This window comes from Podarcis melisellensis (genome assembly GCF_964234715.1).
Source record: "Podarcis melisellensis genome assembly, chromosome: 4".
In the NCBI taxonomy this organism is placed as follows: Eukaryota; Metazoa; Chordata; class Lepidosauria; order Squamata; family Lacertidae; genus Podarcis; species Podarcis melisellensis.
In genome coordinates, this window is record NC_138531.1 from 87,843,481 (window position 1) to 87,857,076 (window position 13,596).

The 13,596-nt window shown below is 47.9% G+C and overlaps 1 protein-coding gene across 4 annotated transcripts in view; it reads right to left on the reverse strand.

The window, feature by feature from the left end:
- The window catches only part of AMOTL1 (angiomotin like 1), a 78,968-nt gene that overhangs the window by 59,480 nt on the left and 5,892 nt on the right, over nucleotides 1–13,596 (reverse strand). The window contains exons 2-3 of one of the 4 annotated variants that reach the window (XM_081909618.1): nucleotides 9,184–9,360; nucleotides 1,217–1,267 (exon numbers count right to left, since the gene is read on the reverse strand). In XM_081909618.1, coding sequence (XP_081765744.1) covers nucleotides 1,217–1,267; nucleotides 9,184–9,268 — 136 coding nt within the window. In that variant the 5' untranslated portion in view covers nucleotides 9,269–9,360. The other 3 variants (XM_081909619.1, XM_081909622.1, XM_081909621.1) reach the window with 3 other exon arrangements.

Here is a 13,596-nt window from a genome sequence, read left to right on the forward strand (position 1 = left end):
AGAATATTTTCCAGTCAGGTGGGGCTGCAGTTGCAGAATAGGCAGAATCTGCCCCAAATGTAGGATTCATCTGCAGCTAATACCAAAAGGATCCATCACATACCCAGACTGATTTAGCAAATAATAATTGAGAAAATCATGTGAGTGCCATTGTCACAGGCTACCCACTCAACACCTGAAACAAACAATACAGATTTGCTTGCAAAGACAACACTGACCCACACGGATAACATTACGTTGATATTATGGTACCGATTATAACTATTCACAGAAAAATGTACAACAGCTTGATTAAATCATGCATCAAAGTTGTGCAGGAGGCTACGAAAGCAAACAAAAAAATAACAAGATATCCAAAACCTAGAAAAAGGAAAAGGAGACCAAACATTCTAGTTTTTGCCTGGGGTGCCATTTGGTTAAGGGCTAGCATTGATTAGAGGTCAAGGGCTAGTATTGATTAGAAGTCAATTGCCACCACACTTGGAGCAAGCAACAGTTCTGCAAGTACAGCCTCTTTGGTCAAGCTAGCTTCACAATAAACCTCCAACACAGGTGACTAAAGCTTCCAAGCGGCAGAAATCTCACATCGCAAGACAGAGCTGAGCCAAAATTTCTCAGGAAATAATTTTCTGACAATTTTTTTGAAAAATGATCTTTTTTCAAGCTGTTCTTGTTAGACGACTGCAGTCCTCCCCTGAGAACATTCAGCAAGATATCACCCCCCATGTTGCCCCCCATGAGTTTTGAGTGCATCTGTGGATCCAGTTTTTAATATTTCTCAATATTAGTGAAGGAAGCAATGGGCTTTGGCTCCTGCCTTTTCTAGCCTGGCTCTCCTAGCTCATTCATCCACGAGTATGAAGTAACCATGGAGTTTCAATGTTAAGGGAGCTGGAATCCCTCAGAATTTTCTGTTGCGGAATTTTGCTTCCGCCTGCCAAGAATATTCAGAAAAATGTCACCCACAATTTCACCACACACAAACAGAGCGAATACTTCCGTGAAGCCATTTTTGCTCAGCCCTTAAAAACTCGCCAAAAAACTCCATAGGAAAAAATAGCCATCCTTTATTTTCAGTATTTAACAGTGAATCCTGGACACATCTACTCAGAAGTAAATCCCACAGAGTTCATGTACATGTATACAGGACTGCAGCCTAAAACATCTCAAAACTGTACTGCAAAAGATGCGAATAATTCCAAAGATATTTACTTACCTATCTGATGGGCACCAAAGATCACTGGATCACCTTTGGAAGCCTCGGTGTCTGGTGGGGGAGAGAAGCAAACAAACCTTTTGAAAAACCAGAGTAATGGCATTTGTCATAATTGATGCAGTTGCAAAGGTCTTCTCTTTTAGCTGCTTAGTTAGGACCACCCCTCATACCGTGCCTAAATTCAGCACTGCCTGATTTGATTGACGACGACAATAAACTTTGGACACAGGAAAAAGCATCTCCATCGCAGAACGATGCTATTCGGTCTCATCAGCCTACAAACTTTGCACTGGCCAAATACTCAGATAGATGGTCGCGCATCCTCTTTGTCGACTCTCACCTCCTTATTTTGGCAACGCCTCCCTGGTGCCATCTTCTTCCTTTGAGGGAACCCAAAGTTTGTTCTGAAAAAGCCATCTGTGGCTTTCAGATGTGAGGAGTGAATGGAGCATTCCTGTCTCTTACCCACCTGAATTGACACAGCTACCTCCTCTCCGTCAACACAGCCCCCTTTCTGCCATCTGAGCCTGCCTCGCATTGGTTGCTAGGCAACCAAAGCAGGCATATTCTGCAAACGTAATAGGCATTAACTCTCCATCCTTTTTTAGGTTGTGTTTTAGAAATTGTATCCCCCTCCCACAAAAAATAAAAATAGTCACGACCAGATCCAAATTGAATAAATCGACAAAATACCACAGTCTTCTGAATAAAACCGGTAATCACAAAAGCAGCCCTCATAGTCCATAGGTATTTGTGGAGCCAGAATACTTCTTATTTGGTAGGATAAAGCGGGGTGCAGGGGGAATGTTAATCTTCACTTTTTCCCTGCACCTGTTTGCAGCTTTTTTGCCCCCTTTTTCACGATGCCTGCAACATTTTTATCTGCCTATGGTGTCATGGAGAAAACAACGGTCTCCCTGCCTGCTTTCTTTCTTTATATTAGCCTCCCTCTCCCCCCCCCAAAAAAAACCCCTCAGTGCCTTAGCTGTGGATTTAGCCTATATTTTTCTCTCAGCCACTCTGAGGCAAATTAGGCCGAGAAAGAGCGACGAAGCCTAGATCACCCACTGAGCCTCATGGCTGAATGAGGATTCAAAGCCAGTGGCCCCATTCAGACATTTGTCTACTGCATGGGTAGGCAAACTAAGGCCCGGGGCCAGATGCGGCCCAATCGCCTTCTCAATCCAGCCCATGGACGGTCCGGGAATCAGTGTGTTTTTACATGAGTAGAATGTGCCCTTTAATTTAAAATGCATCTCTGGGTTATTTGTGGGGCATAAGAATTCGTTCATTTATTTATATTTCCAAAATATAGTCCAGCCCCCCACAAGGTCTGAGGGACAGTGGATTGGCCGCCTGCTGAAAAAGTTTGCTGACCCCTGGTCTACTGCTTCATAAACTGTTATTATAAAGCCATGGATGAAAGAGTCAGAGGACCAGACTACTGGTTGCCTGTGTGTACACTTGGATAAGAGGCTGTATTCCCCTGTATACAGTATTTTTTTCGCAGGGCCAGCCAGCATAGCCAATGGTCAATGATGATGGCAGTCATAGTCCCACAAATATCTGCCATAGGTTCACCACCCCTGGTTAACGAAAAGGTGCAATGTCTTCTGCTGCAGAGTATTGAAATGGGGTTAACAGTGGAGACGGGGATCCAAAGAAACAAATCCACTCTTAACATAAGACAACTCTTAATAATAAATAGGGCTACCAAAGGTTGCTAATTATCTCTGTGTGCCTTTAGAATCCTTCCTTCAATGCAACACAATGCAAACACCTTGGTTCCCATCCTACATTACCCTCACTACAAAAAGCCCCTTACACATTGTGATGGGACGATGAGCTGCTTGTGCGTAAAATGCAAGTCCCTCAGAGTTTGATCAGGTTTTCAAACCTCTGCCTGTGACGGAGCCCCTCCAGCATGGCTGCGTCAATCACTAGTAGAATCCGAAAGTGGCTGCTTTCGGAAACGTTTCCAACATAAAAGCTCCTTAACGGAAACACGTCGTCTGGCCTCTCGGCGTGACAGTTTCCGTCGAGGTGTGGGTGTCCCTATAGGAGGTCCTGAGACCTCCCCACTGGTTTCGCTTGAAGCGTCTCTGAGCCATCCCTCCGACTCACTTTCCCTTGGAGTTCTTGCTCGCCCTCTACTGGTTCCCTCTTCCGCTGCTACTGCTCTCTCAACCTCAGGGAGCCTTTGCACCTGCGGCGCTTTAGATGTCAGTTCCCTGACATCCACCTCCCCTCCAGGGCCCCCTTCACCCCCTCCCGTCTCCTCTCCTACTGGCGGTGAGGAGGTAAAACCCCTGAAAGAACCTCCCTCATCTTCCGACGTCGCGAACACTTCCTTCCACTTGTTGCTGTTCCTACTCTCTAGGTACTCTTCGTCATCAGAGTCCACTCCATCTTCCAACTCCGACTCCGCGAACCCTTCCATTTCCTCTTCCTCATCGGTGGTGCCGAAATACTCCCTCCTAAACCTTGCTATAGGCTGAGGTTTCCTCGGGAACCTTTGGTGGAACGTTTCTGTTAAAACCTCGTCATTGACTTCCTCTGCCCTTACCCAGGTGTTTTCTGACTCCGGTTCCCCTTCCCACGCCACCAAATACTCCACCTGATTACCCTTCCACCTGGAATCGAGGATTTCCGCTACATGGTTGCGGCGTTCCCTCTCTTCCAAGGCTGGTCCCCTGACGTGCTCCCCTTCACGTCCCCCCCTGTATGGTGACAGTAACGACCTGTGGAACACTGGGTGCAATTTCATGTGGTTGGGTAATCGGAGTTTGAAAGCTACCGGGTTGACCTGCTGAATCACCTCAAAGGGTCCCAATCTTCTGGGCCTCAGTTTCTTACAACCCCCTTTGAACGGCAACCCTTGGGTTGACAACCACACTTGATCCCCCACCCTTATGGTTTCACCTTCCCTTCTGTTCTTGTCTGCCTGCTTCTTATATTGTGCCTTGGCCCTTTCTAAGTTGAGCTGGAGCTGCTGATGGATGGCTTCCATCTCTTCTACAAAATGTTCAGCCGCTGGAACGCTCCATCTCTCCCCTCCTTCCCCTGGAAATGCCCTGGGGTGACACCCGTAATTAGCCAAAAAGGGACTCATCCCTGTGGACACATTCTCCGCATTATTGTAGGCAAATTCTGCCAACGCCAACTTTTCGACCCAATCGTTCTCTCTGTCATTGACATAACACCTAAGATATTGTTGAAGAATGCCATTTGCCCTTTCCGCCTGCCCGTTGGTTTCAGGGTGCCGGGCAGTTGAAAAATTAACTTCCACGTGTAGCAAGCTCATGAGCTTCCTCCAGAACCTGGAAGTAAATTGTTTGCCTCGATCTGAGATCACCCTCGAGGGAGCCCCGTGCAACCTAAAGATATGTTCCACAAACAACTTCGCCGTTTCTTCCGCTGTGACTGCATGTGAGCATGCTACAAAATGGCACATCTTAGTTAACAGGTCTACTACTACCATGATGGCTGTTTTCCCCTTGGACCTTGGCAGATCCGTCATAAAATCTATTGATATCGCTTCCCAAGGCCGTTCTGGTGTGGGTAAAGGTTCTAATAACCCTGCCGGCGCCCTTCTTTCCCCTTTGGCTCGCTGACATTGGTCACACCCTCTTACATACTCCCTTACATCTTCCCTCACCTTAGGCCACCAAAATTCCCTGGTAACCAACCACATGGTTTTGTGTTGCCCAAAATGTCCCGCCGTGGGGCTATCATGCAACTGCTTGAGTACTCTCCCCCTCAATTCACCTTCGGGTATATACAGTGCCCCTTTGTAATACAATGCCCCATTTCTTTCCTCAAAACCTCCGGGGCTCTCGCCCTCCCCCCTGAGACCTCTGAGCTTATCCTGGGCATATTCATCATTTTCCGTTTCCTCCACCAGTTCCCGTTGCCCCACCAGCGCCGCCCCACACACCCAGCGGTCCTCCGGGATGACATGTCTCTCTTCGATCACCTCCTCCCCTTCCCAATATTCTGGTTTGCGTGAGAGCGCATCCGCCCTGACGTTTTCTGGGCCTGGCACATAACAAATCTCAAAGTTAAATTTGGAGAATTCCTGTGCCCATCTCACTTGTCGTTGGTTGAGCACTCGAGCTGTTCTCCAATACTCTAAATTTTTGTGGTCGGTGCACACTTGCACCTTGTGTTGTGCCCCAATTAATAAATGTCTCCACCTCCGGAATGCTTCGTGAATGGCAAGTAGTTCCCTGTCATACACCGTGTAATTCCTCTCGGACTTATTCAGTTTCCGCGAGAAGAATGCACACGGTCTCCACTCCGACGCACTCCTCCCCGGTTGAAGAAGGACCGCCCCTATAGCCCGGTCGGATGCATCTGTTTCCACTCTCATGGGTTTTTGTAAATCCACATGCAGAAGTTGTTCTTCCGAGGCGAAAGCCCTTTTCAGTTCTTCAAAGGCTCGATCCGCCTCCACCGTCCAAACAAATTTCTTCTTGCTGCTGAGGCAGTCGGTGATGGGCGCCGTCAAGTGGGCAAAGTTCTTGATGAACTTCCGATAAAAGTTCCCAAACCCCAAGAATCTTTGCACGTCCTTCTTGGTCTTCGGTGTCTTCCATTCCAGTACCGCTTGAACCTTGCCTGGATCCATGGCCAATCCCTTGTCTGACAAGCGGTACCCCAGGAATTCCACCTCCTTGGTATGAAACTGGCACTTCTCCAGTTTCACCCACAGCTGGTTGGCTTGCAGCCTGCCCAACACTTCTCGAACGTCCCTCACATGCTGTTCCTCATCTTCCGAATACACCAACACGTCGTCTAAAAAGGCCACACAGTTCTTGTAGAGCAAAGGTCCCAGAACGTGGTTTATAAAAGCTTGAAAACAGGCGGAGCCCCCTTGTAGACCGAAGGGCATAACGAGGTATTCAAAGGCTCCCAAAGGGGTAAACATGGTGGTCTTCCATTCATCTCCCTTCCTTATGCGTATCAGATTGTACGCCCCCCGCAGGTCCAGTTTTGTAAAAATCTTTCCCTTCCTTACTCTGGTCAAAATGTCGTCAATTCGGGGCATAGGGAAAGCCAGGGGCTCCGACACTGCATTGAGGGCCCTGAAGTCACACACCAGTCTCGGTTTGTCTGTGTTCTTTTTGTCCACAAAAAACACTGGGCTGCCCCCCACCGCTCGGGACTCTCTGATGAAACCTCGCTTCAAGTTTTTGTCAATGAACTCCCTCAGCTCCTGCATCTCCCTGTCTGACATGGCGTACAGCTTGCCTACTGGGAGTTGGGCCCCTGGGAGTAGGTTGATTTGACAGTCAAAGGGTCTATGCGGTGGCAGTTTGTCTGCTTCCCTTTCGCTGAATACGTTGCTCAGATCTGCGTATTGCGGGGGCACCTTCCCTTTGCCCATCACTTCCATCCCCGCTAGGGTGACTCTGTCTCCTCCCGAGACCTTCCCCTCCTTGCAGTGTTCTAGGCAATGCGCTGACCCAAAGGAGACCACCCTCTGATGCCAGCCCACTAGCGGATCGTGTAGCGCCAGCCAGCTCATCCCCAAAATGATGGGCGCTCCTCCCAGGATGGCCACATTAAACGCTATCTGTTCGGTGTGCCTTGCCACTCTCATTATCATCGGGACAGTCTGTTGGCTAACTTCTCCCCCCAACAGCTCTCTGCCGTCAATCGTAGTCACCTGCAAGGGGTTACTTAAAGGGATGGTCTGTATCTGGTGCTCAGCTGCAAACTCCTTACTCATGAAATTACAGGAGCTGCCTGAATCCAAAAGCGCCTTGACCTTTAGTGGGTGTCCGTTTGGCAGTTCTAGTAACACCTCTATCACTAAAGCAGGTCTGGGAGGTTCTGGCATGGGCACTTTCATTGCTCTTTGGCCTGGCTGCTGTGCCCCGACGGTGGCAGCCAGGCGTTGGCTTTTACTTGCTCCTTGCTTTCCTCTTCCTTTCCCCCAACAGCTCCTGCCATCCCTTGCCATTCCTTTCTTTGTGGGCAGACTCTGGCAAAGTGCCCTGGCTGTTGGCAGAGATAACATCTCTTGGCGCTCTTTCCCTCCTTCTTCCGCCCTTCACTGGGATTTGAAACTGCGCGCGCCCGCGCTGTTCCAACTTCCATCGGCTCTGCCGGCGGGAAAGATGGCTCTGGAATGTCTGGAATGCGGAACTCCCTCCAACGGTCTCCTTTCCCTTCCCGCCTTTCCAAAGCCCTCGCCTCCTGGCGCGCTCCTATGGCCAGCGCAGATTTGGTTAATTGGTCCATAGACTCCGCCCTGGGCCCCCCGGGAAAGCTCATCTTTGACGGTTGAAGAAAGCCCCTCTTCGAAAAGCATTTGGATGGGCTCCGCCGATAGGTCCCACCCCAATTTATGAATCAGCATAGTAAATTCAGTCCAGTACTCACGGACAGATCTGCTTCCTTGCTGGCAAGCCATTAACTGCCTTCGCACCACCCCCTGCTCAATATCGCTGGAAAACATCAGGTCCATGGCACGAAAAAACTTCCTCGTGTCCTTTAAGATCTCATTATTCGCTGCCATCAGGGGTCTAACCCAATCTTTCGCCCCGGATTCGAGATGGCCAATCACATACGCCACCCGCGATTCCTCGTCGGGGAAGTCATCAAACTGCAAGTTTAGAGCGTATTGCATCTCTGTTCTAAAGGCATGATAGTTCCTGGGATCCCCCCCGAATTTCTGCACCAATCCTGGTACCTTTCTGGCGAGCGGGGTGGTTTTCTCCTTTCCCTTTTCTGCATCCTGAGCCCTCCTCTCCTCAAGCCTCGCCGTTTGCAGCGCCAACTGGATCTCCAACGCTCTGTACCTTTCTTCCAGGCTTGGACCCCCTCCAGCTGCTCCTGCACCCCCGGTTCCGGCTGGGTTGCTCATGATGCTTCTCTCTGCACAAGCTGGCTTTCGGTGACTTTCGGATTGCTGTGATGGGACGATGAGCTGCTTGTGCGTAAAATGCAAGTCCCTCAGAGTTTGATCAGGTTTTCAAACCTCTGCCTGTGACGGAGCCCCTCCAGCATGGCTGCGTCAATCACTAGTAGAATCCGAAAGTGGCTGCTTTCGGAAACGTTTCCAACATAAAAGCTCCTTAACGGAAACACGTCGTCTGGCCTCTCGGCGTGACAGTTTCCGTCGAGGTGTGGGTGTCCCTATAGGAGGTCCTGAGACCTCCCCACTGGTTTCGCTTGAAGCGTCTCTGAGCCATCCCTCCGACTCACTTTCCCTTGGAGTTCTTGCTCGCCCTCTACTGGTTCCCTCTTCCGCTGCTACTGCTCTCTCAACCTCAGGGAGCCTTTGCACCTGCGGCGCTTTAGATGTCAGTTCCCTGACACACATGTAGAATGCAAACTGTTATTTGCTATTTTTATTATTATTGGGTATACAGTCAGCCTGAATGCCAACCTAAATGCAATGCAGCAAGAGATGTGCGATTAGGATCTCCAACTTATTTTAACAGACATGTAGGAAACACTAGGAAAGCAGGTATCTAGGAGAGAGTGTTTAACTGTTTTGTTATTTCTCCTTTCCTCTCATCTCCACTATTGGCCTGGGAGGGAAAATTAAATTCAGTATAACCTATGAAATGCAAAGAGCTGTCCTTTCAAAGTTGCAGTTGCCCCCCCCAAAAAAACCCCAACTGAACAATGTTTGCAAAAATGCATATATTAGGGGGAAATATGCATAAAAATGAAAATATTAGTGAAAAGAACATGCCTTATATTAGGGAAGATTGCAAAAATGTGTACATTAGTCAAAACCACATGTAAAAATGTAGTTATTTTGGGGGGGAATGGAATAAAATGCTGAAAATTTTTCATTAGGACTTTAAAAAAAACACCCCACACGTTGCTGCAAAATATGGTGAACTGCATTCAAGATTGGAAAGATGAGAAACCGAAAGAATCAAAACTGGCAGATCCTTCCATCCTTAGAGGTGGGTAAGATCTAACAGCCATCTGGAATACCATACCTCTTAAAGCATTGAGCAAATGAAGAATTCCACTGTGGGTCAGCCAGTTGGCATCATCCAAATCCCAGTTTTCACTCAAGTCCATCTTTTGGTGCAAGGTCAAAGGAACCACTACTTTGAACGATCTGTGCAAAGTCAAGGCAAGCTTTGCAAGATGACAAGAAAGAGGTGGCAGTTCTTTCTGAAAGAAAAATGTGCAATGTATAGTTAATTATGTTAATTGCCAGCGACTTCAGGATATGAAAGAATGGAAGGTTGCCACTGAAGCAGAAATGCTGCAACACTCAAAGAATTCTGGGCAATGTAGTTTGTTTAAGGTTGCTGCACACTGCAACTCTGTGAGGGTAAACTACAGAGCTCAGAATTCTTTAAGGAGAAAAATGTGCTCTGAATATGCTTTAAAGGTATAATGTGCACATAGCATAACCTCCAACATTTCTCCAATGAAAATAGGGACGTCCCATTCCGTAATGATAATTTTACTATTTATACCCCACACATCTTACTGGGTTGCCCCAGCCACTCTGGGCAGCTTCCAACGTATATAAGAACATAATAAAACATTAAACATTTTGGAAAAAAACCTTCCTTGTACAGACGGCTTCAGGGTTGGATAACTCCATGCACTCCAACATTTCTCCAATGAAAATAGGGACATCCTAAGGGAAAGTGGGACATTACAGGATCAAATCAGAAACTGGGACAGCTTCTCTAAATCAGAGATGTCCATGGAAAATAGGGAAACTTGGAGGATCTGTATTAGTGAAGGTGAATGAAATCTCTTGAGGGTTCAATTAGTATTGGTCTTGCAACTCTACCCCTCCTCCATCGATCATATCAATTGAACTGCCTCTCCAATCCTTGGCTGTGTTGCTTTCTGTAGGAAACTCACTAAGGCCCCATTTGCACTATACATTTTAAAACAGTATCAAACCAAGAATCCTGGGACATTTTGTCAAGGGTGATGAGAGTTGTTCAGAGGACCCTGTTTCCAGGGCCGTCTTAAGCATATCCAGCATCGTGGTGCAAAGATCCCTCCAGCGCCCCCCTCGTCAACTCCAAAACAAGGGAGGGGGGCGGTGGAAATTGTCTTCTGCCTCCCACACCAACACCGATCCCCGGCGTGGTGGCGGCAATCAAGTAGGAAAGTGTGCTGAGGCTTGGGAGGAACTTCCAACCTAAGCCTCTGCGGGGATTGCTGTCCTCCTGCGGAGGCTTGGGATGGAAGCTGCACGCCCACCAGCCATATAGTTGGCGAGGTGCAACTGGCGGGCATGCAGGGAAAGGGAAGGCTGCCGGCAAAGCCACGCAGCTCCCCCACTTGCTAGGGTGCTCCTGAGAGGCCGGCGCCCTGGCGCAACGAACCACTAACACCAATGGGAAAGACGGCTCTGCCTGTTCCTTTCACAGAGCTCCAATTCCCAGAGTTCCCTGGGAAGAGGGACTGCCTAGTGTCCAGCAGTCCTGAAAATGTCAGGACCATCATGGAAACCCTTAAGCCATCACGGCTTCTCACTTTGTAACACAGAGGCCCTGATTCCCATCTTTGTTGAGGTACACTAATCGGAATGGCTTCACATTGGAGGAAGCAGAGGGAAGAGAGCTGCGGACTGTGGCCACCTATTCCTCCCCCTCCTCTGTCGCCGTTCCTGGGAGTCGGAGAAGGCCTGGTGCGGGGAAGAGTCTTGTGCCAGGTCCATCATTCCCCACAATTCTTTGGGGGAAGCCATTACCGTTTATAGTAGTATGATGCTGCCTTTCAATGCATAGTGCAGATGGGGTCCAACTCCAGTTCAATGCAGTTTTATTATCTATATTTGTACAGGACTGGCATCCGCACCTGACATCCTTGGGCAGCTGGCAAAGGCTCAGTGCCTTGGCAGGGCTTACTGCAGCTGCCTGCCTTAGGGCAGCCTTTAGTATATATATATATAATATATATATATTTCCTGGCCTAGCACCCAGAGCAGCACAGGGAGCCTGAGCCTAGCTGACATTTTAATGTCATTTGTGCCATTTAAATCAGCGCCCAATGGGCTTCATTATAATTTTTATGTGCTCCCCACTTATTTCGAGTCATGAAAACGTTTCAGGTGCCGTGCAGCAGGGTTTTGTTCCCTTTGGAAGGTGGATGATGTGTTTGCGATTCTCAGCCATTGGTATTCAGAGGCATGCTGTCTCTGACTGGAAATTTACCACAGACATTATGGCTCGTGGCTACGGAGAGCCTCCATGAAGTGTTCTAATGCATCAAAGCTGATGTCTCTCCAGGGTTTCAGAACATAACGTTATGAGTCAAGGGGGTGTCAAGTGTAATGGGCTTGGGGGGCAGTCCAGTCCAGATGATTTCCTTGGATCCCCTCCAGGCCTATGATCCTGTATCTAATAAGGGATATAATCTAGTTGGAGAGGCTGTGGAACCTGTTAAACAAGGCACTGGGCTTTGGCTGACTAGTTAAGTACCACGATTTAGCATATACAAAGAAGTCTTGGGGTGCCATTCATTGAAGCGAATGGGTGGGCCTTTCCCTCATCCCACTCACCTAGCTGGTATGTAGGAAGAACAACAGCCATAGTTATAAGGTTAAAGGCAGGTGAGAAACTGCGGAGAGACAGGTTTTTGTTCTGTGTTGGATCTAGAGTTGTAACTAATGGAAACGCTAGCTCTTTGGAGGTGTTAATGCTGCAAGACCCTCCTATGCTCAGGTTGTAAATGAAACCATACATTCTAAAAACACTAAAGTCTCTGCTGACCTTCAATCCAAGGAAACAGAACACTGGGTCAGTGCTGAAACCCCTGAGGTCTCTCACGGCTTGAAAAGGGGAGTGTCTAGCTCTGTTGGATTAGACCAGAAGTAGGCCATGTCATCTAGCATCCTGTTCTCACAGTGGCTAACCTCATGCCAATGGGAAGCGCAAATGAAGGACATAAACGCAACAGAGTCTCCTCACTTGTGATTCCCAGCAACCAGCATTCAGAGGCATACTGCCACGGACACTTTCTGACTGGAACCACAGCATGAGCAAAATACTGATAGGAGATATCATAGGTAAAGGTAAAGGGACTCCTGACCATTAGGTCCAGTCGTAGCCGACTCTGGGGTTGCAGCGCTCATCTCACTTTATTGGCTTAGGGAGCTGGCATACAGCTTCCGGGTCATGTGGCCAGCATGACTAAGGCGCTTCTGGCGAACCAGAGCAGCGCACGGAAACACCGTTTACCTTCCCGCTGGAGCGGTACCTATTTATCTACTTGCACTTTGACGTGCTTTCGAACTGCTAGGTTGGCAGGAGCAGGGACCGAGCAACGGGAGCTCACCCCGCTGCGGGGATTCGAACCGCCGACCTTCTGATCAGCAAGTCCTAGGCTCTGTGGTTTAACCCACACTGCCACCCGCGTACAGGAGATATCATAGCCATCGCTAAATATCTCAAGAGATGTTGCATGAAAGAGGGAATAGGGAACAAGCTTGTTTTCTCCTGCTCTGGAGGATAGGACTCGAACCAAGAAAGGAAATTCCGACTAAACAGGAAAAGCTTTCTGACACAGTGGAAGCTGTTCAACAGTGGAACAGACTTCCTTGGGAGGTTGTGAACTCAACTTACTTGGAGGATTTTATGCAGTGACTGGATGGCCATCTGTCAAGGATGCTCTAGCTGAGATTCCTGCATTGCAAGGGGTTGGACTAGATGACCCTTGGGGTCCCTTGCAACTCTACGACTCTATGATTTGGCTTCCCCCATGCCACTCCACACTTTAAATGTTAATTCTTAAATCAACTGTACAAGAACAAACTTCCAAGACACACAGCACTGATTCGGCCTTGGTAGCAGAATTAAACAGTAGGCTGATATATATACAACTCAATAGAATTGAGGCTATTGAGTTATATATACAACTATACAACTCAATAGGCTCAATTCTATGCTACCAACGGTTCAGGACCTGCTCTCAGACAGAAATGATCAAATTACTTTAATAGTGGCTGAATTTTTGAGTGCTGTCCATGTAGAAATACTGGGCCATTATAAAAAGATTTAGTAGTTCTTAATTGATTGGTGATGTGGTAGTGTTGTATCATATTATTTATGCAAATTGATTCTCTCTGGAGTTAAAGATCTGACTGGGACAAACCTTGTTACGTTGAGCTCGTATTTTGCACAATTTGTATATGTTGTCTGATAATGTGTGGTTTGCTATGCCTAATAAAGAATATTATTTATTATTTATTATGTATATATATATTGTTGTTGTTGTTTAGTTGTTTAGTCGTGTCCGACCAGAGGTTCAACTGAATAGAATCTGAATCACATGCACCACAAGGCTTATGCAGCCTCAACTTAAGATGGCTCCCCGGCATGTCTTTGCACTGCAAAGTTTGCAGCAGCACGTGCAACAAAATGGCGTCCAGC